The sequence below is a fragment of the Alexandromys fortis genome, unplaced genomic scaffold, assembly GCF_014885135.2.
Source record: "Alexandromys fortis isolate MF-2015 unplaced genomic scaffold, M_Fortis_MF-2015_v1.1 scaffold_30, whole genome shotgun sequence".
NCBI lineage: Eukaryota > Metazoa > Chordata > Mammalia > Rodentia > Cricetidae > Alexandromys > Alexandromys fortis.
Window position 1 is genome coordinate 10,950,309 of NW_026067922.1, and position 26,167 is coordinate 10,976,475.

Here is a 26,167-nt window from a genome sequence, read left to right on the forward strand (position 1 = left end):
TCTTCAGCATCTTCATCTGGTGTCAGGAGGACAATCACTCAGAATGTTGTTCTGAGACCCGGGACTTCAGTTCCTCGGGAAGATATCAAACCAACTATATTGCCTAGACATTTAAGATGGGACCACCCAGGGATAGGCTTCCGATATTTCTCCAAAAAGCCAAGAAACCTAACCCCAGGCCAAACCAAACATCCAAGGGTCTGGAGCCCACTCATTCCCAACTGGACAGGACCTTCGACAGCCCAGCATCTCAGAATCTAAGCAGACAGGTTAGACCGCGGCCCAGCATCACTCACGTTACTATAGGAGACGGGCCAGTGGATCTCATTGTAGGGGCTGATGAGGGTGTGCTGGGTCTGTAGTGCGTACGGGAAAGAGGTCACGTGAAGGGTCACGATGTTGGGCGCCTCTTTCACCTCCCTGCAGTTGAGCAATCTGTCCACTAATCCCACAGAGGGGTCACTTTGAGAGTAGATGTTATGAACGGCACTGCTGAGAGAAGAGAAACGTTAAATGGCATCACTAACTCTGTGATGATCTTACAAGGGTAAGGCACCCGATTAAGTGTCTAACTTGGTTCCCCAATTTCACCTATAATTGAAGCTTATAGCCCTGTCAATGGCTAGAAAAACAAGAGGCGATAAGAGCTGGGATCTGCCGGGGGCTCAATTAGCCTTCTGTACACACAGGAAAACTATCAGGAAAGAAACTACAGTGGGTTCCTTGCGTGACACCGTGTGTCTGATTCATACCCAATCTTATTCTCAGTCAAAAAAAAAAAAAAAGAAAGAAAAAACTGATGGGGAAGTAAATGAGGAAGGAAGGAGACTCGGGGGCCAGATGAGCCTCCTCATGTCCTCCTAACTTGGCAGAGGGTGTTGGCTTGCTTGCCCAGCATGCACAGAGCCCTGGGTTCGATTCTCAGCACCACATAAAACAGGGCATGGCGGTGCACACTTGGGACCTCAGCACTTGGCAAGTGGGGGTAGGTATTGGAAATGCATCATCCCTGGTGATGTACTGAGTTCAAGGGCAGCTCAGGCTACATGAGACCAGGGCTTGGCTTGAATAAAATAATAGTAGTAGTAGTAGTAATAATGACAAAACCTACAAGATCAAATAAAGTCCTATTGACTTGAGATGATTTAAAGATAATATAAAAGAGCAAATTCTACATTTGTTCAGAAGACAACATTAAAGGAATGGGAAGCATTCTGGATCTTGGGGCTTTAGCAGCCAGGCCCAGCCCACATTTTCTTTGTAAGATAATGGCTGGTGCTCTCCTAAATCTAATCAGTGTTTGCCAGGTAGGTACCTGAGACAAAATGAAGAACCAAAAGAAAACGGCTTCTACCATTGCGGGATGCTCCGTTCCTCCAAACCTATGTGCACACTCTAGATTTGTAAACCCGTTCTGGTCCTGGCAAGCTTAAACAGCTACAATCAGTGCCAATCAAAGTCTTGTTCTCTGACATGGTCCAGGAACAAACTTTCTCACCTTCACCAGAGGCAGCATCTAGCTGGTCAGCTCTAAGGCCAACCTCTGGAGGGATTGCTCCCAGCAATCTCCAAGTGACCAACCTCACACACACATAGGGTGAGATTCAAAGTCCTGTCCTTCAGGAGGGGCCGACGCAGCCACCACTCATGGTCCTGAGCAGGACAGAGTTCCAGCAGAGAGGGCTTCACCCAACAGCCTCACTCTGTACTCAGGAGTCACGGCTCCAAGCCTGACTCTCCCACCAACACCTCCAATCTGGCTTCCCACTGCACACGATGCTCCCCCTTTCTGTGGCACTCAGCCCTCACCCCTTGGAGATTGTACCGAGGGACCTCAGAGATGCCACGCCCTACGATATTGAAAAATGCCCACAGCCTCTGCTCATAAACACCAACTCCCAGGACTTGCTCAAGACTGGCGCCCTCATCCCCAAGGAGAAACAAGTCACCGTCACAGACCAGGAGGTCTGACCTCACTAGATCCCAGTGGGCGTGGTCGTGGATGAGGACAAAGAGCGTGTGTGGGTTCTGGAAGGAGTTTTGCAGAAAGGCCTTAAATCTTGCCTGGGCCTCCGTGTCTAGTTTCAGAACGTGTTGCTCCGCCCTCTGCTTGGTCACAGGCTCTTTTTCCAGGCCCAGCTCCAGCAGAACCCCTGCAACACAGCAGAACACCTCAGGAGCTCCTGGGTTCACTCACCACCAACACAACGTGGGCCAGCCCTGATTGGAGAGAGCAGCAGCAGGAACACGTGCAGTGGAGATAACACGGGCCCAGAGAGCTGAGCAAAGGTCTGGCTGTGCGCATAGCGTCCCCACATAGGAGTGCCAGCAAGCGAGCACCTAAATCAGCAGCTCTCAAAGAGGTAAGATTAAGAGATGGGAAAGGTCCAAGCTCCTAACAAAACCGTCTCAGGTTCAAGTCACAGGCCCGATGTCAGGCCACTGAGGAGGTAAGACACGCTATGTGAATGCCCATTAACAGCAGCCAGTCACAGAAAGAGCAAAAGGCCAACTGGTTCTATCTTTAGTCTTGAGAAAAAAATCACTGCCTTTGGACATATTTTATGATCTCTAATAAATGGGCGGCAATGATCCTTGCTCCATCTACCACACAGCGAAGTATGGCAACCACATCCTTGTGAGTGGTAGTTTGAGTGTAACTGACCCCCGTAAGATCACAGGGAGCAGTACTATTAGGAAGTGCAGCCTGTTAGAGTAGGTGTGGCCACGTTAGAGAAAATGTGTCACTGAGGCGGAAAGGTTTGGAGGTCTCCTCTATGCTGAAGCCACACCCAGGGTCTCGAACCACTTACTGTTGCCTGCAGGATCAAGATGTAGCTCCTCCACTCTCTGCTCCTTTCCCCAGCATCATGTCTGCCTGCATGCCGCCATGCTTCCCACCATGATGATAACGGACTAAACCTCTGAAACTGTAGGCCACCCCAATTAAATGTTTTCCTTGTGAGAGTTGCCGTGGTCGTGGCATCTCTTCACAGCAATAGAACAGTGACTAAGACAACCAAATGGATAGAGCAATGCTCTTCCCTTGTGCTTCAAAGCTCCGCCCCTGAACCCAAAGCTCCTCCTCCAGGCTTTAAAGCTCCTCCCCTGAGCCTCAAAGCTCCTCCCCTGAACCCAAAGCTCCTCCTCCAGGCTTTAAAGCTCCTCCCCTGAGCCTCAAAGCTCCTCCCCTGAACCCAAAGTTCCTCCTCCAGGCTTTAAAGTTCCTCCCCTGGGCCTCAAAGCTCCTTCCTCAGGCCTCACACCATCTCCTTGAAAGGCCCCCCTACCTGAATGCCAGACATGGAACACGGTCTGCTGGTAGGTCACTTCTGATGGTGGAATGCAAATGAGAAAGTCCACCTTCTCGAAGGACCCCAAGTCCAGATTTTGGGTGCTGGAATCTGCGATTGAGCATACGTGCGAGAGGAGCTTCTGTGCCACCGCCAGCTGAAAGGGCCGGATGCCCCGTGGCTCCAGACGGTAACCTGCAGCCAGAGCCCCGAGGGATCCCAGATGAGCACAGCAGACAGCTACCGCTCTCAGCTAGAGAGATGTGCAGGAAGGGAGGCCTAGCACACACAGCCACATAGGAAAGAGAGGCACTCATAGTCATCAAGGGAGTGCACGCTCTCAGCCAGACCCTGGGGCAGCCTCACGGGCCTCCTCCTTCCTCAAAGTCTGAAGCAAGCACTCAGGCAACAAAAGTAGTGGTAAACTCTGCCTGCTGACGCTAGACTTGGGAAGGGAGAGAAATGGTCACAGCTCCTTAAACCCTCCTCTGAATGAGCAACTACACAGTGCGCTGAGAGAAAAGAAATCGGCGTGAAAGGAATGTCAGAAGAAGGCGACCTCACATCAAGTAGGGCTATTTTAAGCCTTCTAGGTGCACCACGGGAACTTTAAAGTCTCACAACTTCCGGACAGATGCTGCAGACTCCAGACCCATCCCTGCAGGTTTTCCCGTTAGGTGGTAAACACACCTGAGTCTGACCACCCGCTCTGCGCCTCTCTGTCCACGCCTGCACACACCCACGCACAGTGGAGCCAGCATTCTCGATGCAGCAGCCACTCCCTCTGTCACTAGGGTGCCCACTGCATCCTCTCCCTCTGCCACTCACTGTGCAGGTCTGTGCCCCTCCCCGCCACTCACTTGTGCACACGGGAACCCCACTGGCATCCAGCGCGGCTGTTTTCTTGGTAGAGGAAGCAGTGAATGAGGACGAGACATGGCCTTGATTTTCCTGGTGAAATTTGTCCAGCAAAATGTCAATGTCACCCTCTGCCCAAAACAGAGAACAGAAGTGGGTTTTGCATCTCAGAGAAATTCGGCAGACCTCTCTGGACAAGCCACTGTGTCTGGTCTTGGCCTGAAGTAATGTCTGGAGAAGGCATGGGCTTCTATGCAGAACTGTATCCATGCGGGGGATCCTACCGTGGCTTCATGGGTGGTGGGAGAAAACAGAAATAGACCACCTGAGGTCAGAGGCGGAGGGACTTTGTACCTTTTCAGGCAAAGACTGGTCCCTAGAACTTTTTTGGAGTGCATTAAATGAGTCCTGAGGGACCAGAAGCTGTAGAGAGGAAGGGAATCTGAGTGGCTGAACAGACCACAGAGATAGAGGGGGAAAGGGTTCTAAACACAGCGAGAGCCATGTGCTAGGGCCCAGTCTAATCCCAGCACCTGAGAAGATGAGGTGGGTGTGCTACACACCTAAGGCCTAGGTCTCAAAAATAAAGATACAGAGGACAGACTGACAGACAGACAGAGAGCATAAAACTATTCTCTGACCCTGGACCTCTACAACCAGAGCAGGAAGACAGACAGACAGCCAAAAAGCTGCAATAGGAAGGAGGCAGGAGCGGCATCAGTGCACAGGAGTGGGGGCTCAGGCAGAGAGGCTCGGCTGCAGCCCATCCCAGGCATGAGGGCACCCCAGCAATCTCCCCGCCCCACACATGTGCTTCTTCTCAGTGTGCGCACTTGCACCTGCCTCTCACGGGCTTACCTGGGCAGAGGCTGCTAAAGAAGGCTCCCAGGGAGTCCACTTTGCCCGTGACCAGCTCATAGTGGACTTCTCTCTGGTACTCCGCAGGGCTGAGGAGGCTTTCAGAGAGAATCCGGGCTTGGTATTTCCCTGGAAGACAAAAGGTAACCGTCACTGGGTCCTCAGTATAGAATCACTGTGAGATCTCAGACAACAGGGTTCCTGCCTGACCTACCCCTGCAACATCCTGGCTGAGAGGGATAAAACAAAGGACTGAGATGGTCAAAAGCACTTAGAGAACCCCCCCTCCCCGGGCCTGCATCTGCCTGTGCCAGCTGTGTGGCACAGACGAGTCCCCTAACTTTGCCAGACCTACCATCCTCATTGGTCCCCAGTGGCTAACAGCTGTGTTGGCCTCACAGAACACAGGCAACAGTGCCAGACACACACATACAAAGGAATTGGCTTATTAAAGATGGTGAGACCCAAACCCAGAAAAATAATTAATAATTCATAAAGAACAGTAAGTTTAGGTTTAAGTGGCCATTGAGAGGCTGCATAGAAACAAGCTATGCTTTTAATTAAAAGGCATACAAAAACTTCAGGTTGAAAATATATACCATTTGGGAACATTAAAGATTCCCACAAAGGGGCTGGAGAGATTGCTCAATGGTCAAGACCACTGGGTGCTCTTCCAGAGGACCTGGGTTCAATCCCCAGCACCCATATGGCAATGGCTCACAACTGTCTCCAACTCCAGTTCCAGGGGATCTGACATCCTCACTCAGACATACATGCAGGCAAAACACCAATGCTCATAAAATAGAAATAAATTCAATCAAAACAAAAGCCACCCCAGAACCTGTGTGCTTGGTGCTTACCTTACCAAGGAAACTCCATCATTTCATCCTGAATCTCAGCCACAGGAGCAATGGCTGCACACAGTAGGCTTTCAGGGAAATTTTTAATACTTTAACCCACAAAGTGGATCATTGTTTCTTATCTCAGTCTGATCCCTAAATAACTGGGGGCCAGAATGGTGGAGATGTGAGTGGACTTCTTAAAGCCAATTGTATAGCCAGAGCAATTCAGACTGCAAAGCTGGGCCCAGTCTCTCCAGAGGCCAAATAGTTATTGCTAACTTAGCTACTGACGGCCGGAATGTCTGTAACTATGCATGTTTCCAGGGATGAGCAGCTGAGACCAAGACTCTTTTCTAAAGCCACCAACATGGGCTAAGGTACTAACTGTCCTGCAATATAAAGCCCCCAAAACAAAAGGGGGGGCCACCAAGGTGAGAGGGTGGGTAATCCATCCATAGCATGGCTTTCCCATTGGCCAAGAGACAGCCAGGACTCACCAGTGACGGCAATGCAGGAGTCGATGGCGGCGTTCCTGCAGGCACAGATGATGACCACATAGTTGGTCTTAGAGAGTTTACCCTCGATGAGCAGCCGGAACATCTCGGAGAGACCCTCGGCCAGGGAGTAAGTGCACTCAATGACATGCACGCTGTCATTGCAAGAGCTGGCAGCCAGTCCTGCCAGCCAGGGCAGCTGTGCAGAAGTCACGGGGGCTGCAGTGTTGGGGGCTGGTGGGAAGGGCTGTGGAGGCGCCTGCTGGTACTGCCTGATCTCCGTCAGATGTGATTCACGCCAGGAGCGCAGGAAGATCTGCTCCAGGTCCTCCATCAGCGGCACCTGATCAGCAGCTGCAAGACACGGTAGCGAGAGATGACATCAGTGCCTGCTCGTCAGGGGCACAGGCAGTTTGCCACCAATGCCATGGGCAGTGAGACAACGTGGGCATGCTTAAAATCACACAGCCTGAAACAGTGATTGGAGAACAGAGGAGAACATAAAATGAAGTTAGCAAGCAACCCGCCATCTCGAAAGAACCACAAAGAAAAACAAAATACTCTCTCTCCATCTACCGTTAGGATTGTGGGTACTCAACGTGATTCTTTACCATCAACCCTACAATCAGGTTCTCATATCTTATGGTCTCCCTGCACAGCTTTGCCGATGGGTGTGTAAATTACTCTCTTGGGGGGGTGGCATTTGGTGATCCTGGTTACTACTGAAGATTTCTGTATTTCTTCAAGGACTTCCTCTGTAGGTACATCTGAAGTGCATGCCTTTAGGTATACTGTGTTACTTCCTAGGCATGCTGGAATGTTTTATTTCAACTCAACACAAGCTAGAGTCCTCTGGGAAGAAGAAACCTCTACTGAGAAAATAGGACCGCCAGACTGGCCCTGACTGCCAGGCAAAGGTGCTTGCGGTTCCTTGATGGCTAATGTGGGAAGACTCCACCCATTGTGGGTGGTGCTACCTCTAAGCAAGTGACCCTGGATGGTGCAGGAAAGCCAACTGAGCAAGCCAGTAAGCAGCACTCCTCCATGGCCTTTCTGTCAGTTCCTGTCCTGTAACATGAAACTGTAAGCTGAAACAAACCCTTTCTTCCCCCATGTTGCTTTCAGCGGTGGTGTTTATCATGGGAATTGAAAGTCTGGGCTTGAATTCTCAAAAGTCAGCTGCCCCCAGTGTGATGGTGTGACAGTTCTAGCCAGCACTTGCAGCATCAATGGGTACCATATCTTGGGTACTGAGAAAAATGACATGTTCCATTGCTCAGGTGTCTCTCTTCAGCGACTAATGAGATCGGACATCTTTCAAAAGTCCCTGTATTTTCTTTTGTGAATTATCTGGGTGCTCTAGCTGAGCATTGCCTTTGAGGAGATGGAGGGGAGCCGGCTTTCCCCAGCTATGGGACCTCCGCTGCCCTGCCCACAGGACAGCTATGAGCGCAGCCCAACACGAACATAAACTTTCTTAAAACACCAAGGTACTTTGGCCATTTGAACAACTCTGAATTCACCGTTCTCAAGTATGAATTCTTTAGGAGGCAATGCTGGATGACAAATGTCTAAAGGTTGGCCAAGCCCATCACAACTCCCCAGTCTGTAAAAAGTAGCTTGCAGCAGCCACTTAGGGCTGTGCTGGAGTGTGATTAGGTAGGCTTAGAGCTTCATTTGTTTTTCCGCTTATTTCTTGTGTGTACTGTAGAACAAGGGAGAAGGTCAAAATGCAACAGGCAGGAGTCAGGTCTCTCCTTCCGCCATGTAGTTTCCAGGTATCAAACTCATCTTCAGGCTTAAAAGCAAGCACCTTTATCCCCTTGGCCCACCCCATCGGCCCCGTTTTCTTTATTGTACTATTAGATGCCTCCGGATTATGGCTAGTTATTTGAAGTGTATGATCAAATTAGAATTGGCAGGTTGGCTCTAAGAACTCCACCTTAGAGGTGGGCTAGACTTCCTACCCTTGTGCCCTGCTCTCCATTCTCTCTGACCTGCTTTTATACGGCTTTTGTCACTGCCCCCTCTTCCATATCCTTCATCAAGGCAGCCAGCCTTCCACGTGGCCAACCCACAATCAATTACCAGTGTCCCTGAATTAAAATCCTAGCCACACTGATGGGTGCTCAGCCTGTGACTTTGACACCGTTTCCTTCAGTGGCCTCTGTATCAACCTAATCACCCCCCCCCACACACACACCCTTAGTGAGCACCAAGCGGGCCCTGCAGAGGCTGCACCCACACATAAAACAACAGACTGATGTTCTTGGTCCTGCAGCACACATCCCAACCTGGAGGAGGCGCTCATGGAGACACAGCAGCCATGGTTGCTCTAGAAACAAAGGAAACTATATACAGGCCAGCGGGCTCTGGTGTGGGGAGCTGTCCCAGGTGTAGCAACAAGGTTCCTTTGAGGAGATAGTGTATGAGTCAAAACTCAAATGTCAAGAAGGGGCCAGGTTCATGGATGTCCTAGACCAGAGCGCTTCAAACGGAAGCTGCAAGTCCATGATGCTCCGGCATGAATAACACTGCACAGGAAGTAGCAAATGGGGCAGAGTGGGAAGGTGGGAGTGGAAGGCTGGCAGGCACCAGACCTGGGGATAAATGTCAATTGGCCAGGACTAGAAATAGTCGGTGAGTTCCAGGGACCAAGAAGATATGGTTTGGTCCACAGTTCCCACAGACCTGGAGACCAAGAGGCCAGAGGTTTGTGATGGGGAGGAAGGTGACAAAGACAGGGTGGGGCTGGATCCTGAGTGGATCTGTGCCAATCAATCGACTCACATGGGTCTTGGGAAGGAGCCTCAGAGAAACCTGATGCTGGGTCTGCCTTCCAGAACCTTCACTATCCCATGGTTCCGTTACGATCCTCCTCACCCACTGACTACCTAGGTATCAAGGGTCAAACCTGAGCTCCTCACTGCCCACCCACAGCTGCTCACAGTGGGTCACAGATGGCTGGACACTTCCACACAGACTATCCTCAAGCTCACATTCCCTAAGTTTCTACCTTTGGCCTCAGCCTCTAGGGATTCAAGAGCTCTCTCTCCAGAGGGCAGCTGGCATTGAGAGCAACGCAAGTAGAAATAAGTAACCAACAATGTTTTCACTACTTCCCACCGCTCACTTTTTTGCTACACACACACACACACACACACACACACACACACACACACACACACAGCTCACCGTGCTCCCTCCTACCCGCAGTCAGCCCCCAACTGTGCTCCCACCCACCCATACCACAATCTGGGCTCCTACCCACACCCAGCCCGACCTGTGTTCTCTTCTCAGCTCTTCCCAAGGCTGTTCCTTCTGGCAGTCAAGTCTCTACTCAGAGGTCTTTCTTGATGTCCCTAGGTGGACCCCACATGCCCACACCCCATCAAGTTCACTCCTGCCTCTTGCTTCTCTTCTCTGGTTGAGCTGACTCTCCCTGAGGGCAGAATGTTGGCTTTATCACCTATGCCTTTGTGTCAGGCTCGGCCGATGAAAGGTCAGCGTGCTGCCAGGATATCCCGCATCTTTGCACTTAGGCAGGTGAGTGACTGGTCTCTGAATCACCCCTATTGGTTACACACTTCTGTTTGTGGACCCCCTCCCTGGAAAGGTTAGGGCTAACCTGGTCTTCAGATCCCTCTCTGGCCTCCTGAGTCTAGCTGGCCCTCCCGGTAAGATCCACCCCTAGCCCACAGCTGGACCCAGGCTCACCCAGCTGGACGAGGTAGTAGACAGTCAGAAACAGTTGCGTCTCCTCGGATATGGGCTGCATGGTGGAGGCCCCGTGCTGCTCGTAGGCCCTGGACAGCGACTGGGAGTTCTGGTAGCAAGTATACAGCAGCGGGCTGATGACCACATCATTCAGGTTTCCGCAGAGGTAGGGGAAGTTCCCGTGGCCTAGGGAAGAAGAAAGCGGCCGCTCGGCAACTGGTCTTAGGGAGTGATATTTCATTTGTACTTTAATAAATAAAGCTTGCCTGAAGATTAGAGAGTAAAGCAGTTCCACTGGTCAGCCATACAGACCGGGCAGTGGTGACGCACACCTTTAATCCCAGTAACCACGTTAGTTTGCCATAGAAACCAAGTGGCAGTGGTGTACAACTTTAATCCCAGCCCTAGAGAGGAATACAAGACAGGAGGAAACAGCTCTCACTCACAGTCTCATTCTGAGATTCCTGGAGGCAGGATCGCCATTTGGACTGAGGTCGAGGCAAGAGTCAGTGGCTGGCTGTATTTCTTTTTGGACCTTCAGATTGAACCCCAATATCTGGGAGTTTTATTAATCATGCTATAGTCTCGTACTCAGCCTGGGTGGGGTACCACTGTGGATCCCCTAAGAGCCAGGGAAGTTCTTAGGTCCTGTTTCTGAGAAATCTCAGACCTCCTATGGTCCCTGATGACCTAGTACACCTGCTCTGCCTTCTGGGACCTAGGATTAAAATGTCATCACTCATATCCAGCCGGTGGCAGGGCATTGGCTTGTTCATCTGTCCAGACCCTTATTTTGCAGTTGATCAAGTTCAAGGCCAAACAAAAGAAGTTTACCCGAAACCAAACATCAATGTCCTTGAAACAACAAGGTGCACATAGCAGTGGGGACTGTTGACCAGACCTTGTCTTCCCCAAGGCCAGGCCTTATACACACACACACACACACACACGCACACACGCACACACGCACATACACACACATACAAACACACATACACACATACATACACACACATACAAACACATATACACACATACACACACATACACACATACACACATACATATACACACATACATATACACACACATACACACACCAGGTCCTATAGTGAGCAGAGCTAACCAAACAGCTCAGTGTCTAGACCCAGTGACTCTAGAAAGCGAAAGACACTGAGTGATGCTGGAGCGGACGCTAGACTCCTTCAGACAGCAGGTCCTGGGGTAGGACGGCCTGAGCAAGGTTCTGGTTCCTCTTTACCATCGTTAGCTGCATGACCCTAAGCAAGAACTTGACCTTCTCAAAGCCTTTGCACAATGGGGAGATGCCAAACGGCGAGAGCCTGATGTGAACGAATGTTCCCTTTGTCACCAAAATGACACCAAATCTCCCCATGCGTAGCTATGCATAGGTGTCATGTGTGGCTCCATGGGCCACGTCCTGAGAAAAAATGTTTCTCGTACTCGAGTAGGACCGATTTGCCAAGACACGTGCTGGTCCCACCAACAGCTCCAGATTCAGACCTGTGAGTTCGCATCTCTGCTCACTTCCCTCAAGACGCTAGGGTAGGGGACCAGGGACCACAAGGAGCCAGCGCTGTCCACGTATGTGCTGGCTTACAAGGGGCAATGCGGTTACCTTAACGGAAGGGATGCCATGCTTGTCATGCAAGGGGCCCTGCGAGCTGCCCTGAGAACCAGATGAGGGCTATGCTACAGAGCCGCTGGCTGGACCTGGAAGCCTGGGAGTGGCAGGCGTAGGGCAGTGAGCGCACCTGAGCAGAGGATCTGACCTCTGAGATGGCTCAGTGTGAGATGAGGGTGTGCAGGGTTCCCTCTTGGTCTTGGTCAGTGCGGATGCTTGTGTCCACCTCCGAGTCTTGCTACCTGCCCCAACTCTGTATTCTCAGCCTTTCTCACACGACTCAGAAAAGAGGGTGCAGATCCGACCTTTGGTTCTTCCATGGGGCCCTGAAGCCCTTCCACCATGCCAGTACTTTTTCTGCCATTTTCCTGCCATCTCCCCGACCTCTCTTCTCACAAGCAGGATACCAAATGGCCAATCAAGGAATTGGATCTACATGGTCCTGAGCACCGCTCTCCTCAGGCACTGCCAGCTTACCCTGCACACAGTTTCCCGTTTGAAAGTCTCTGGCTACCGCAAAAGGATTTCTTCAGTCGAGCCACAAGGCTACCTCCAGGCAACACACACGAGCCACCACAGAGGAGACCAAATCAAATCTTACTCAAGGCTTCTGTAGCAGTGACCATGGCTGTCTCGGCCCAAAGTCAGAGGGTGTGGCTTTGGATGAAAAGGGAACAAGCCATGGGGGGCTTTGTCCATTCCCCACCAGGCCTTGGTGCTCTGCACTAGCTGGGTAACTAAAGCCCGGGTTCTGTGAAACAGAGAATGAAGGAAAGGAGCGGAGGGTGGAGTCGCGACATGTCTGCTGGGACAAACCGATACGCTCTGCCATTCTCAGCAGTCTAGAGACTAGGCCCGCTTCGTTCTCTTGCCCTGAAGAACTTTTGAGTTGGCTCAGGGGGATTCCTTTGGAGCTGGACTGAGACGAGGTCACAGTTTTGTGTGGGATTCCCTGCAGGCTTCCCTGCCTGCCCAGCTGGGGGCACAGCTGTACTTGCCTTTAAATATCACCGGCTTGGCCTTGCAGATCTTCAGCAAGTTGTCCGGGACAGATACTGGTTCACCGGATGCCACCACTGGGAAGGTGACCGAAGCCGGTCCCACCAAGCCAGGCTGGGGCACACAGGGTACGCCAGTACCTTCTAGGAACACAACCAGCACATCAGTAAAACAGAGCAAAAGGAGCGATCTTTCCCCAGACAACCCGACATCCCAAAACCCGACATGTACAAAAACTACCGCCTGACCCATCTCCCCACTCATAAGAATTGTGGGCTCACCCAGCCCCACCTTTCCCCACCAAGAGACATAGTCTTTTGTGACACAGGCCACAGCGTGGTAGAGAGGTCGCTTGTTCCTCTGATATGCCAGAGTCAGCTGCCCAAAACCTCCTCACTCATCTGCGTGCACACATGCTACTCGCAGGCCAAGACGCCCAACTCTGGGGTTTGAGCAAGACCCTAGCCACTTACCTTGCTTAGTTCTGTTGCCACCACCCTGAGGGAAGCCACCATCCGTGGTTGATTTAGACTCTGGGGACCAACCTTTGTGTCGCTTTTTGGGAGGCCCAGAGTTTGGCAAGATACCTAGACAATATTCAGAGTGTGGGTTAGGCCACCATTGGGAACTGGTGTCAATAAAACTCTCCCATGATCTGGAGAGCAGAACTGTTTTGTTTTGTTACATTGACAGAGCTGGGGCTCAAATCCAGGACCTTGTGCGTGTTAGGCAGATGTTCTCCCACTGAGATACATCCCCCAACCCTTGGTAATTTTTAAAATTTCAGCTCTATAAATCTAGACAGAAGGAGACATCCTGTCAATTTTTATAAACGTTTCACTCCAAAGTTGTGTTTAAGCTGCATCTCTTTAAGTCTGAGCTCCTTGGTTTTTAAAACCGTCAAAATAATAGTAAAAATCTACTGAGGAAGTGGCTTAACCAGAGGAAGAGAGATGCATGTAAAATACTTAAATGAAACACTTAGGGGTTTGGGCTCTGCAAACTGCCTCTCCCGCCAGTATCAGCATTACCAGTCCAGCAAAGGTTCAATGCACCAGCACAGTTTTGCCACCCGAGGGCAGTACTGATCCACATGCACACTCCTTCCTGCCCTCCAACCCCACCCTCGCCCAACTGGAAAGCTAATTTCACACTCCCACCCAAGCTGGAAAGCTAATTTCATTAAAAAGCAACAGCAGAAGCTAGACCGGCTGCTACTTGTGAGTCATCCCTGCCCACTCTGGATGTCAACAGGCTCGTGACGGAAAACTTTCATAAATTAGTACCAAGACTTGGCTAGCCTATTTTCTTTAAACTCTGGACACAAGTGCTCAGCTGTCCAGAGGTCCCATCTCAACACTGTCTTACTTTAAAACACATCTGAACACTTTTTAAACTACCTAGCCAAGTGAGTGGGAAGTGGGGAGGTGCATGCCTTTAATCACAGCACCTGGAAGGCAGAAACAGGCAGATTTCTGTCGAACTCAAGGCTAGCCTGGTCTACACAGCAAGTTCTGGGCCAGCCAGGGATACACAGTGAGAGCCTGCCTTTAAACACAGACAAGCAAACGAAAACCTGTCTGTCTGAACACAAGCCTGTTCCGAGGACCTCAAGGAGCTCAGCATATGAGGAATGAGGCCTCCTGATACCTGGAGCTTCTGGGTGATGAGAACCCACAGCGTGGAGCCCTCAAGGCCGAGGGTGATGTCTCCCTCAGCCTAGGCAGCGAATACACACATACCTGGCTCTGCCTAGAGCCACCACTCGGGGCCCCTGAAGTGACAGAAAGAGCCTGCACCTTGTCACGAGCGCCCCGGTTATTCTACAGCAGCAGCACTTGAGCATGACTGCTGTTGAGTCTTCTGGAAGGAACCTCAGATAACCGTTAGACTCACCAAAGTGGAAGAAAACCAAATCCAAACAGACACAGAGCTGAAAGGACATGAAGTCCTTGACTTTACAGAGAGCTTTCAAACCTGCAGGGTTCTTTGCCCTCAAAGGCAGGGGGGACTGTCATCTCTACACCAGCTCATCTAACACTGGCCCCAGGAGCAGAGGAAGAGCTCTCAGAGACAGGACCCAGTTCCTCTAGGGCGTGGTCCCCAACTACAGGAGGGTAGGACTGGAGCTGAGGATGCAGGGGGGATCTACAGGGGTCAACCAGAAACATCTCTACCGGGCTCCAAGCCAGTAAGTGATCTCAAAACATCACCAGGAACAGCCACTGATGTCACTGATGTCAGCGTGAGCCAATTATGTCTCTGTCTCCAGAGATAACCCTACCTGGCATTTTCTGAGGAGGCTGCAGGACTTTTAGCTACCTGTCCCCTCCATCTGGGAGCACCAGCACCTATTTCCCATCCTCCACTAGGGGGCAGTGTTTCACTGAGAGCGGCTAGTGGCAGGCCTAACTTGGAAGCAGTTTCCAACACTGACAGAGAAGTCTTGGTAGCTCTGACACATGCCTGTGCTCAACTCTGCGGCAACCCAGGTCAACCAGCATCTCTGACTCAGTCCTTCCCTCTCTCGGGTTCTACCACAGCCAGATGCTAGGGACTGCAAGGGACTTTCAAAAGTTAAAGATTAGAGTGGGTGGCTGGACCCCCCCCCCCGAGGGAGAGGGGAGCGATGTGGGAGAGGAGAGTGATGGTCTGAGTTGAGCTCTAGAAAGCCAGCTAACAGGCAGGGTGAGCGCCGAGAGACTGGGTGGAGTGTGGACATCATGGTGAAGCCACCGCGGAAGTGAACAGTCAGAAGAATGACAGTCAACGAGCTAAATTATAGAAGGCCTTTGAGGTCCCAGGAGGAAACTTAAAGATCTCCATTCCCCACATACCTCCACAAAGTGGCTTGGAAAGTTCTAGTCCAATCCTGAATCCAACCCTCTGTGGGCCACCTGCCCAAAACCAAGGTTCCAGGGCCCCAGGCTGAGGGGATCTGCTGTATTGTTGTATGAGGTGAAGACTACATGACCACAGAGCTAAGCTCACGGAAGAAGCTATGGACAGCAAGGGGCTTCCTGTCCTTATGGCCAAGGGCCACTCTTAAGCCATGCGGCTGCCCTGCATTCATTCTGGAGAAGGAACAGCCACAGGAGGAAGGCGGGAGTCTTGAGGGGAGGCTGAGGAATGATAAAAATTCCAGAACATGAAAGTTAGTCAAGACTGGAGAGTCTTAGATTCATGAGGGCTGCTCCTTCAGCAAATGGCTCTGCAGCCGACAGATTTGGGCCAGAGAAACCTTCTGCTAAAATGTATTTCAGCCCAGGGTGCCTCTCTGGAAAACACACTCTATCCGTGAGCTACAACTCCATCCCCAGGAGGGACATTCTCTAAGGACCTTTCAATTTAATGTCTCAGACCCTAGGTTCCAGTTCAGGAGGGCATAGGGGCCGGGTAACAAGGCAGGAAGGGAAGGACAGCAAACAAGACTTTCTAGAACATTCTTAGGAACAGCAAGGTGGGAGAACACGAGCCTGGGAATTTGAATGCAGTCCCCAAGTCTCTTTGCCCCCTCCCTCCCTCCAAAACTCAATTATCACGCCTGCCCCCCCCATCACTTCCTCCAGGTGTTAAATGGGCAGACAAGCTCCTGTGGCGGGCTGACACTGATACCAATAGCCAGTGAACTTCCAGATGTGCACAGCAGCTGGGGATCCTCATCCTGTCCTCAGAGAGGCATTCTTACCCCCAAGGAGGGACCACTGAAAAAGGCTGCAAGATCTCCACCCAAGGAGGGACCGCTGAAGAAGGCTGCAAGATCCATTGCCTTACAAGACAGAGCTGGGCTCTGGATTCATAGTCATCTGCCCCGACATCCACCTTCCCCCACCACTCCCAATCTTCCCGAAACCAGCATCAAGAGAGGCTACCTGCCACCAGCACAAAACCCTCTCTGCCCCTCAGCACACATGACTCTCCCATAGCATGGCCCAGGCACAGACCTGAAGACATGTGACATCCGCCCTGATGCTCGCCAACACATTAGACTCTGGAGCCTCCATGTCCCCAGTCCTGTACCCATATCCCCTCTGGCCCAGGTCCAGAGTAAAGAAGGGCCCTAGCACCTCCAGGACCAGCGGCACTACCTAAGGCTGAGGGACGAGGCACGGCAGACAGGCTACTCTTTGCCAGCTGTGGCTGTTTGGGGGAGTCTTTGCCATTGAAGACAGTGGGACCTGCTGCTGTGGTCACTGAGGGGTGATCAGAGGCCGGACCTGAAAGCAGAAAGCATGGGAGAGCAGTCAGAGCACAGGCTGCACCGGAACCAGGCGGATAAACTAGCTCTGATGCGTTCTATCAGGAAAGCAGTCAGAGCACAGGCTGCACCGGAACCAGGCAGACAAACTAGCTCTGGTGCGTTCTATCAGAGCACAGGCTGCACCGGGACCAGGCGGACAAACTAGCTCTGGTGCGTTCTATCAGGAAAGCAGTCAGAGCACAGGCTGCACCGGAACCAGGCGGACCAACTAGCGCTGATGCGTTCTATCAGGAAAGCAGGTTTCTGACAGGGTGATTCTGCCACACGCAGACAAAGATAAACGTGCATTCACATGTGCACATTTGCGCACATACTCCTAAGCCCACACACATGCATGTATGTATCTAGAAACATGTACACCTGTGTGCACATTCTTTCCCATGTGGACATAAATGTGCACATATGAATGCAAACTCATTTCTGATATCACAAGCTTGTACACATATGCACAGGTATGCATACAGGAACATATTCATGTTCCCCTGCATATACATACAAGTGCACAGAAACATACTTAATAAATACCCAAATGTAAAAGGGACCGATATACACAAATACATGTACACACATTCAGAAAGACATAAACATTCCTGCTCACACATGAGCATGGGAGCAGACAGATACATATGAACATGAGCACACAAATACCATGAACCTTCTGTTTTTACTCCAGAGGGTCTAGTGTGGGTAAGGGAAGGTCTTGGGGTGCATGGGAGGCCGAATTTCCTAACCTGCAGCCCCATATCTGAGATGGTCGATTATGTTTGCTTCCTCCCTTCCTCCACCTCTGGAATTCAGTTTTATATCAAAACACTGCAGGGAAGCCTGGCAGGTTGGTTGATGACAAGGTCTGGGATACTTATAGGGTTCAGGTTACTTAAGTCTTGAGAATAATTCTGGGGGCAACCATGGACTCTGGTCACATAAGGAGGCCTATGTTGGCTGGAATTGTAGGAAGGTTTTCAAAAAACTTCCCTGTCAAGGCGGTGGCCCATGTGACAGTTGGAATGTGATTCTGGGACTGTCCAGCCTGTGTCTGAACCACAGTCCCATTACTTACAAGTTATGTGACCTGAAACACATACTATATCTCTCCAAATTTCAATGTCCCCTCCATAAATGGGAGTCATGACGGCAAGAGGCAGAGCCACTGTGTGAAGGATGCAGGTGGGCAGACATCCAGGGCATGGAACAGGTCCCTTAAGGGGCTGCCGTTACTATAACCTCATTTAATTCTTATTCACCCTGTGAACTAGACTGAAAAGGACACCCCCACACCCCAGGTCTACACACGGGCAAACAGAGTTAAGTTCCAGGAATTAAGTGAATTGCACCATTCAGCGAAGGATAGCAGCACTGGTGTCCACACCGAGTGCTTAGCCACAAAACAGCGGGGTCCCCAGTCCACAGTGGCAAAGCAAGAGAAGAGTCAGGACACTGTTGGAGGAAGAAGACAGAGGCCAGCTTGTGAAAAGGAGCCTAGAGCCCCTGAAGGACAGCGTGTCCCAGAGAAAGTGATTGATGGCTCTGCAGAGCCCAGGACACTGGCTTCACTCCCAGGGCAATGTGCCACACTGACTCTCTGGGCAGGAAGGATGAAAACCACCAATGGCTTTCCAGAGTCCTCAGGAAGGCCAATGTCTCCAGACAACGGCAACCACACTTACAGGCTTCGTCTGTGTGGCTAAGGGCCAGGCATGTGAAACAGAAATACCTGTATTACAAACTTGCCTCCCCCAACTCCTCCCTATGAGGTCCTGGGCAAGCCTCAGCCCCCATGGAACCTCAATTTTCCAAACACATCACTGGCTCACAGGGCACAGCAAGCGTTAGTGAGTAAGATACATGCCCAGGGTAGGCATACCCAACGTGGGATAAAGGACAGGAATCTAACCTCTGCCTCTCCTAGAAATCCTCTTGGAATGTTGACCTGATACTTGTCATCCCCTGAACTCTGTGTTGTGACTGGGGGAGGCAGAATGACTCTGAAGCAGGATCCCAACACTGGGGGAGACCACATTCCTTATCCAATAGGAGAGCAGGCAAGTTTTCCAAATGAAAGACAATGTGTACACTTTGCTAAAACTCACAAACTCAAAATGACCTAGGACAACAACACACCAAGTAAAACTTGCAAGATGGCATCAAGCGGAGCTGGAGAGATGGCTCAGAGGTTAAGAGCGCTGGCTGCTCTTCCAGAGGTCCTGAGTTCAATTCCCAGCAACCACATGGTGGCTCACAACCATCTATAATGAGATCTGGTGCCTCTTCTGGTGTATATATGTTAACAGAACATTGTATGCATAATAAATAAATAAATCTTTAAAAAGATGGCATCGAGCAACAACACTCAAAGTGTGACCTTTATTTATTTTGAAGAATGCCAACTCCAGGGGCCTGGCTTTAGCACCTGGGACACCACTCAGTAGTCTCACCTGCCTGTTGAGCTCCCACTGGGATGTTGGGGTTTGTCCCAGGAACAGGATCACTGGGGAAGGCAGCCAGAGACCCCGAGCTCTCCAGCGGTGGGAACAGAGAACTGGGACAGGTGTTGGTGGAGTTCTGCCGGCTTCTGAACTCTAACAGAAGCAAGAAGGACACATGAAGTTGGGTGGTGGTAGTGGCAGCGCACGCCTTTAATCTCAGCACTCGGGAGGCAGAAGCAGGTGGATCTCTGTGAGTTCGAGGCCAGCCTGGTCTACAAGAGCTGGTTCTAGGACAGCCAGTGCTACACCAAAAAACCACTCTCAAAAAAACTAAAGAAGAAGGAGAAGGAGGAGAAGAAGCAGGAAGAAATGATGATGATGATGATGGTGACCAGGAAGAAAAGGAGGAAGAAGAAAGAAGACCGTAGTAATGAAATCTACTTGGCCCTTACCCAATGACTACAGAATGACTTCCTAGAGTGGAATTGTCTACAGGACCGTGGGGGCACATGAGTCTATAAAGAATGCCAGTGTCATGCCAATCTGTTTCAGTGTGTTACAGGGTAGAGGTGCCTTGTTCCATAAACGGTTCCCTGCCAAAGGGTGACTCTATCCGCAGACAGAATAAGAGTGTCCAGTGGGGGGAACAAGAAATACTCTTTAGCCGGGCGGTGGTGGCACATGCCTTTAATCCCAACACTTGGGAGGCAGAGGCAGGAGGATCTCTGTGAATTCTACAACTCTGTGATCTACAAGAGCTAGTTCCAGGACAGGCTCCAAAGCTACAGAGAAAACCTGTCTCGAAAAAAAAAAAAAAAAAAAAANAAAAAACAACAACAACAACAAACAAGGAAGGAAGGAAGGAAGGAAGGAAGGAAGAAAGAAAGAAAGAAAGAAAGAAAGAAAGAAAGAAAGAAAGAAAGAAAGAAAGAGACACTTTATGCAATTGAGCTATCTGAGCCCTGTGCTTAACATCCAAGGACACACGGGTGATGGTGATGCCCCAAGACATAGTACCACTCAGCATCTCCCTCCTCTCCTACACCATCCTCTTTTATATATAAATCCTTTCTCCAGCAGCGGCTCTAGCCTGTGAGCAGGATAGAGAACTAGACCCACAGGGAAGGTCAGCCTCATCTTCAGGGCCAAGGGCTTGCTCTCCTGCTACAGCCTGTACCACTGTACAGAAGTCCCTGACCCCTCCCCTCCTAGCCCTACAATGCTCACTGGGAGTGCACTCCCAGCTCCCCACTCCCACCCCTCCAGATCCAAGCCCCCCCCCACCTCACCTGAGCCTTTCCAGCAAATCAATGGTCCTTTGGTCAGTGCCCCCTGTGCGTTCCGGACCAGATAGTACTTGAGATGCTTCTGTTTCTTGGGCTGTGTGCTCAGCTTCAGGTTGATGTGGTTGGAGAATTCGGTGAAGTAGCAGAAGCCTTTCTTCCCACAGCCAACACAGTTCCCAGAGAAACCTGGGCAGGAGGGAGCAAGCCATGAACCTCTCTGCTTCCCCTTCAACTTCCCTTCCAACAGCCACAGTTCATCAGGACTCTGACGTTTGCACCCCCATACCGGCAGTCACCCAGAGACTGCCATCGGCATGGTAATCAGGCTGAGGAGTCAAGACTGCCTTAACTCAAACGGGAACAAAGGGACTGAGCCACAGAGGTGAGTCTGGGCAAGTGTGGGAGATTTCACCCTCTTGGGGCAGTGTGTGTGTGTGTGTGTGTGTGTGTTAAAAATTCCATGTACATGAATGTAGTCTACAAACACACACACACACACACACACACAGTGGAATTTTATTCAGCCACAATGAAGAACACAATTGTATCATTTGAGGGGAAAAAATGGAGTTAGAGATCATTACGTTAAGTGAAACAAGCCAGACAGACTCAGAAAGACAAACAATACATGTTTTTCTCTCATATGCAGAGCCTGAATTTTAAACATATATGTGTGTGTATGTGTGTTGGTGGATGGGTATATATATGTATACATGGGGCTTCAAAAGAGGTGGAGAGAGGAATAAGCGAGGATAATGGGGGAAGAAAGATAAATATTATATATCTTTATGATATTCAAATCAGGATCTTTATGCGTATATGTGAAATATATGATATATATTTATACACATTATATACATTGCTTTGGATATATAATAAAAGGGTAACATTCAGAGGAGGAAGGGAACTAATGAGGGGGATAGGAGGGGGACTAGGAAGGGTGGCTGGGGCAAACATGAGCGAAACACAAAGACAGACATGCAGGAAAATGTCATAATAAAACCCAGTGCTGAGAAGCAACAGATAAAGAGCCATACGTGGAGCTCACTTTAAAGGCCAGCTCAGCCAGTCAGGCAGATCAAAAAATACCAGATGCATAGAGGGGACCCTGGGAGTGAGACCCAAAGTTTAGCAGCCAGCAGAGTGGAGACGCCGTTCAAAAACATGGCTGTGTCAGGGCAGGGCATCCTCCTGCTGCGATAGGCTAGACAGGCCTCTCTGCCAGTTTGCAGCCCTAGAGCCATCTGAGTGGGGATGAGAAAGCTCCTCGTATGAGCCATGGACATGCAGAGTGTGCATTTGGAGGGGTTTCTACAAAACACAAAGCCCCTCCAACGGAACCAGCCACAGGCCTTGGTTAGTACGAGAGAGACCTAACAATGTGGCCTTTCCACCTGACCACTGCTCCTGAGAGTTCACCATCCCACAACAACCTTGCTCTACCAATACCAGGCCTGGTTCCTAGGAGTCCAACATCCTGGGTCAAGGGAGGTCCTGAGGCAGAGCCACATTCACTTCCTCTGCCTGAAGGGCTCATTTGATGTGAGGCCATAAAAGTCACATGTCTCTGCATAAGCACTGCTCATACACAGCCTGTCCCTGGGAATTCTGGCTCATATTCGGAAGAAGTCCAGTAGGTGACCTGAAAGTTAAAGACATTGCCCCAGAGAAGACTCCACACTGCTCAAAATCTCCAATCTGCAATGTCTTGAGCATTTTAATGTTCTATAAAAGGCCTTAGAAACAAGCAAAGACTTTGGCTGGGCTGCTATAGGTACAGGTGACATAGCCATTCAGAACCAACTCAGGCCACACCGGTGTGAACAGATATTCATGCCACACAGGTGTGAACAGGTACTCAGGCCACACCAGTGTGAACAGGTACTCAGGCCACACCAGTGTGAACAGATATTCATGCCACACTGGTGTGAACAGGTACTCAGGCCACACTGGTGTGAACAGATATTCATGCCACACTGGTGTGAACAGATATTCATGCCACACCGGTGTGAACAGATATTCATGCCACACCGGTGTGAACAGGTACCCAGGCCACACTGGTGTGAACAGATATTCATGCCACACTGGTGTGAACAGGTACTCAGGCCACACTGGTGTGAACAGATATTCATGCCACACTGGTGTGAACAGATATTCATGCCACACTGGTGTGAACAGATATTCATGCCACACCGGTGTGAACAGGTACCCAGGCCACACTGGTGTGAACAGATATTCATGCCACACCGGTGTGAACAGGTACCCAGGCCACACTGGTGTGAACAGCTAAGGCAGCATGGACATGGCCGATGCTGAGTGGGGCTTAGGGAAGCCGATGTGCACACAGTACCAGGACGTTGTGCCGTTCATTGTCAAGTGCACAGGGCACTCTCTGCTTAACTGACCCCATTGTCGGTCACAGTGGGAAGCAGAGCATTCTTGTGCAATCCACAGAAACAGAGACACAAAGGGTGGGATTTAACCGCAACCCAAGGATGAAGTGCAGATCCCACAGGCACCAAAGGCTGCAGAATCTTCCATCCATCCCTAGATTCATCTTCTCCTCACTGAAACAAAGTGCCTCTTAACCCACCTACTCCAACTACCCCTGCCCTGCCCCTGCTTCAGTTTCTCCTCCACAACACCCCCTACCCAGGCCCAGCCCTTCCTCAGTACTCAGCTCCTAGACTCAAGAGGGGAGACTGGGGACGGACACTTCCCCAGGCTCCTACGCTCAACTTTCTCAGAGTCCCGGGAACTGCTCAGCATCAGGCAGATGCATGCCTTGTCCTCCCAAATGGCCACGCTCTGGTGTGACTGCAAACGTGTCGGGCTGTATCTGTGTACACATATGTGTGCTGACTGAGAGCACCGTGTGATTCCATGGCCAAGACGGTAAGAAAGAGAGGGATGATTAACCAATTAATCAATAATAAACACTTCTACTTCTTCACTGGCCTCCAACCTAGGAACACACACAGCCCACTGGCACCTAAGAATACAACACGACAAAAATGTCTAGGGTTCCTGAAAGAGATTCTAATCCTGAGTAGAGAAAAGATGCTGAGCAAGGCATAGGAACTTCAAGGTCATGGGGTCAGCAACCATGCCCAGCAGGGAAGTGGCTCCAGCCTTGCGGAGCAGTCCCTGGTGACTCCTGGCCCAGTCGCAGAGTGGACAATTGGGTCCAGCAGGCAGACTGGTCCCTTGCAATAGTAAAACCTTCCAGCTGAGAACACAGCTGTTCTGAGGGGGACATAGCTGTCCGGAGAGGCAGCTGGGGGATGAGCAAAGAAGCCAGGGTGAGAGCACAGGACCTAGTTGGTGCAGATGATGTCATCCTAAAACTTCAGGAAATTCCTTAAAGGGCAACAGACACTTTCAAGAAAGATTACAACACAGAGCCACTCCGTTTGGGAATCGACCCCAGGACTTAGAAGTCAAAAAAAAACCAACAACAAACTCATCAGAAAATGAGATCTCTGGACTCATGATTCAGACTCCTGCTTGAGTCAGAAAGAAAGGGATAGCTGCCACCCCACCAAAAGTGGTCAGCGCAAATAACCCCTCCTCTAACCAACTCAGCACCCCGGGATCACCCCTTGGATCTAGTGTGGCAACTAGAGGGCCATCTATGTAAGGATCACATGCCCATATGGATACTGCACTTGCAGGCCACAGTGTGAATGAAGCATGCCCTCCTATGGGCAAGTGGCCCCTGACCACCTCTCCCGCAGCAAGTAAACAAGAACACAGAGTCAGCAGGACTCGGGGTCAGGTCCTGACGCGTGTCTATCAGGCAGGCTACGACTTGTCTCTGCGCTTCATCTTCACCGTCTGCAAATGTGATGGGAGCTAATATTTATTGCACAGCCGCCGCATGGTAAGCTGTGTGTGCGGAGCCCTTCATGTTACCAACGCCCATCACCCCGCTTGAATCTCATGAACCGTGTACAATAATCCGTAAAGTCTCCTGCTTGCAGGTGAGGGGATCAAGGCACCATGGCCTAGGGTGTTGGGAGGTGCTGAGCCTCGCTTTCCTCGCTCTGATGTGTCATCGTCTCCACAAAACCTCCCCACGGGGACACTACAGGATTATAGGTGTCTCCTGGTTATCTAACCCATCCCAGACTCAGAGCATGGTGTCCCCTCTCCTTCCTATTGGACTAAGTGGGAGAGAGGAGAGTGCAGGCGGCAAGAGAGAAGAAGTAACTGTCCTGGGTTCTGTTCTCTTCTGGTCTCTGTTCTGTTCTCTGCTCTGGCTTGCCCAGTCACAGAAGACAGAAATAAAAGCCATAATTGCCTTCCAGGTCTGAAGTGACATGATTCTTCCTGGAAGCTCTCACCGTGTGTTCCTTTGGACGTGGCAGGTGGTATCTAAGCACACAGTGTTATGACTCTGGGGGTAGGGGAGGCAGGGCGGAGCGGGGATGTGTAGACTTGTTTCCGGGATTCCTTCTTTGCAGAGAGAGGGTCTCCATCTCCCAACCCTCACGAATGGGCTGGAAGCCGTAACATCTGACTTTTCCTAATGAACCACCATCCAAGAAGAGCTCTTGGATAGCCCCACGGTGGGGGGAGGGGGTGTCCTATGAGCAGCCGCAAACCTCGCATCCATTGTCACATTCCTGTTTGTGGATGTGAACACCTCTGACAGCAAAGGCGGGGGCAACAATTTCTGAGTTCCTCCACGAAGTTCGAGACAAATCCCAGCCCCGTGCGGAAACACCCTACTTGGGTGGAAGACGCAAGCAAAGCTGAGTCAGTTAGATACCAGATGAGACACAGGCCTGTTGGGGTACAGTGTAGAGGGCTGAAGTTCCTGTCAGAACATCACAGTTATCTTACGTGCTGTATTCAGCTCAAAACTCACTCTTGCCCTGGTTTCCTCTTTGATAAAAATCAGTTATACGTGGGACCCCCAAGAAAGCTTTCTAAAACACAATAACTGCCTTACCTTCTGAAGATTTATTTCTTGTTTTTGTTTATGTGTATGCATACATGTATGTGTAGGGGGGGTGTCTTATGTGTTCAGGTACCCACACAGACCATTAGAGGATACTGCATCTCCTGACCACGCAGTGGGTACTAGGAACTGAACTCAGGTCCTCTGGAAGAACAGCAAGCTCTCTTAATTACAGAGCCTTCTCAGCAGCCCCTATTTGCCCATTCATGACACCACCAATATTTCTTAAAAGTATATCTTGGAAGGGAGAAAACAAAGGGACACATCATTTTCAAAAGGCAAGAGCTGAGGCTGTACCTCACAAGGTGAAGTGTCTGCTCGCTGTGTATGATGCACTGGGTTTGATCCCAACCTTACATTAAAACCAGGCATAGGGCTGCGTACCTGTGTCCCAGCTACAGGGCGATGGGAGAGGAGGACCAGAAGTTCAAGGTCATCGGCTGTGGAGGCTATATAGTATGTTTGAAGCCAGTCTGGAATACATGAGACTGTGTCTAGAAACATACATACATATTTAAAATG

The 26,167-nt window shown here is 50.6% G+C and overlaps 1 protein-coding gene across 25 annotated transcripts in view; it reads right to left on the reverse strand.

The window, feature by feature from the left end:
* Greb1 (growth regulating estrogen receptor binding 1) overlaps window positions 1-26,167 on the reverse strand; it is a 133,342-nt gene that overhangs the window by 35,166 nt on the left and 72,009 nt on the right. For 18 of the 25 annotated variants that reach the window (XM_050141861.1, XM_050141867.1, XM_050141860.1 and 15 more), the window contains 12 exons: window positions 20,683-20,865; window positions 19,403-19,546; window positions 16,795-16,923; window positions 13,180-13,293; window positions 12,706-12,849; window positions 10,063-10,248; window positions 6,349-6,699; window positions 5,010-5,138; window positions 4,154-4,282; window positions 3,291-3,488; window positions 1,973-2,153; window positions 297-492 (listed from right to left, as the gene is read on the reverse strand). In XM_050141861.1, coding sequence (XP_049997818.1) covers window positions 297-492; window positions 1,973-2,153; window positions 3,291-3,488; window positions 4,154-4,282; window positions 5,010-5,138; window positions 6,349-6,699; window positions 10,063-10,248; window positions 12,706-12,849; window positions 13,180-13,293; window positions 16,795-16,923; window positions 19,403-19,546; window positions 20,683-20,865 — 2,084 coding nt within the window. Of the gene's footprint in view, window positions 1-296; window positions 493-1,972; window positions 2,154-3,290; window positions 3,489-4,153; window positions 4,283-5,009; window positions 5,139-6,348; window positions 6,700-10,062; window positions 10,249-12,705; window positions 12,850-13,179; window positions 13,294-16,794; window positions 16,924-19,402; window positions 19,547-20,682; window positions 20,866-26,167 lie in introns of those variants that run through there. The other 7 variants (XM_050141872.1, XM_050141879.1, XM_050141878.1 and 4 more) reach the window with 7 other exon arrangements.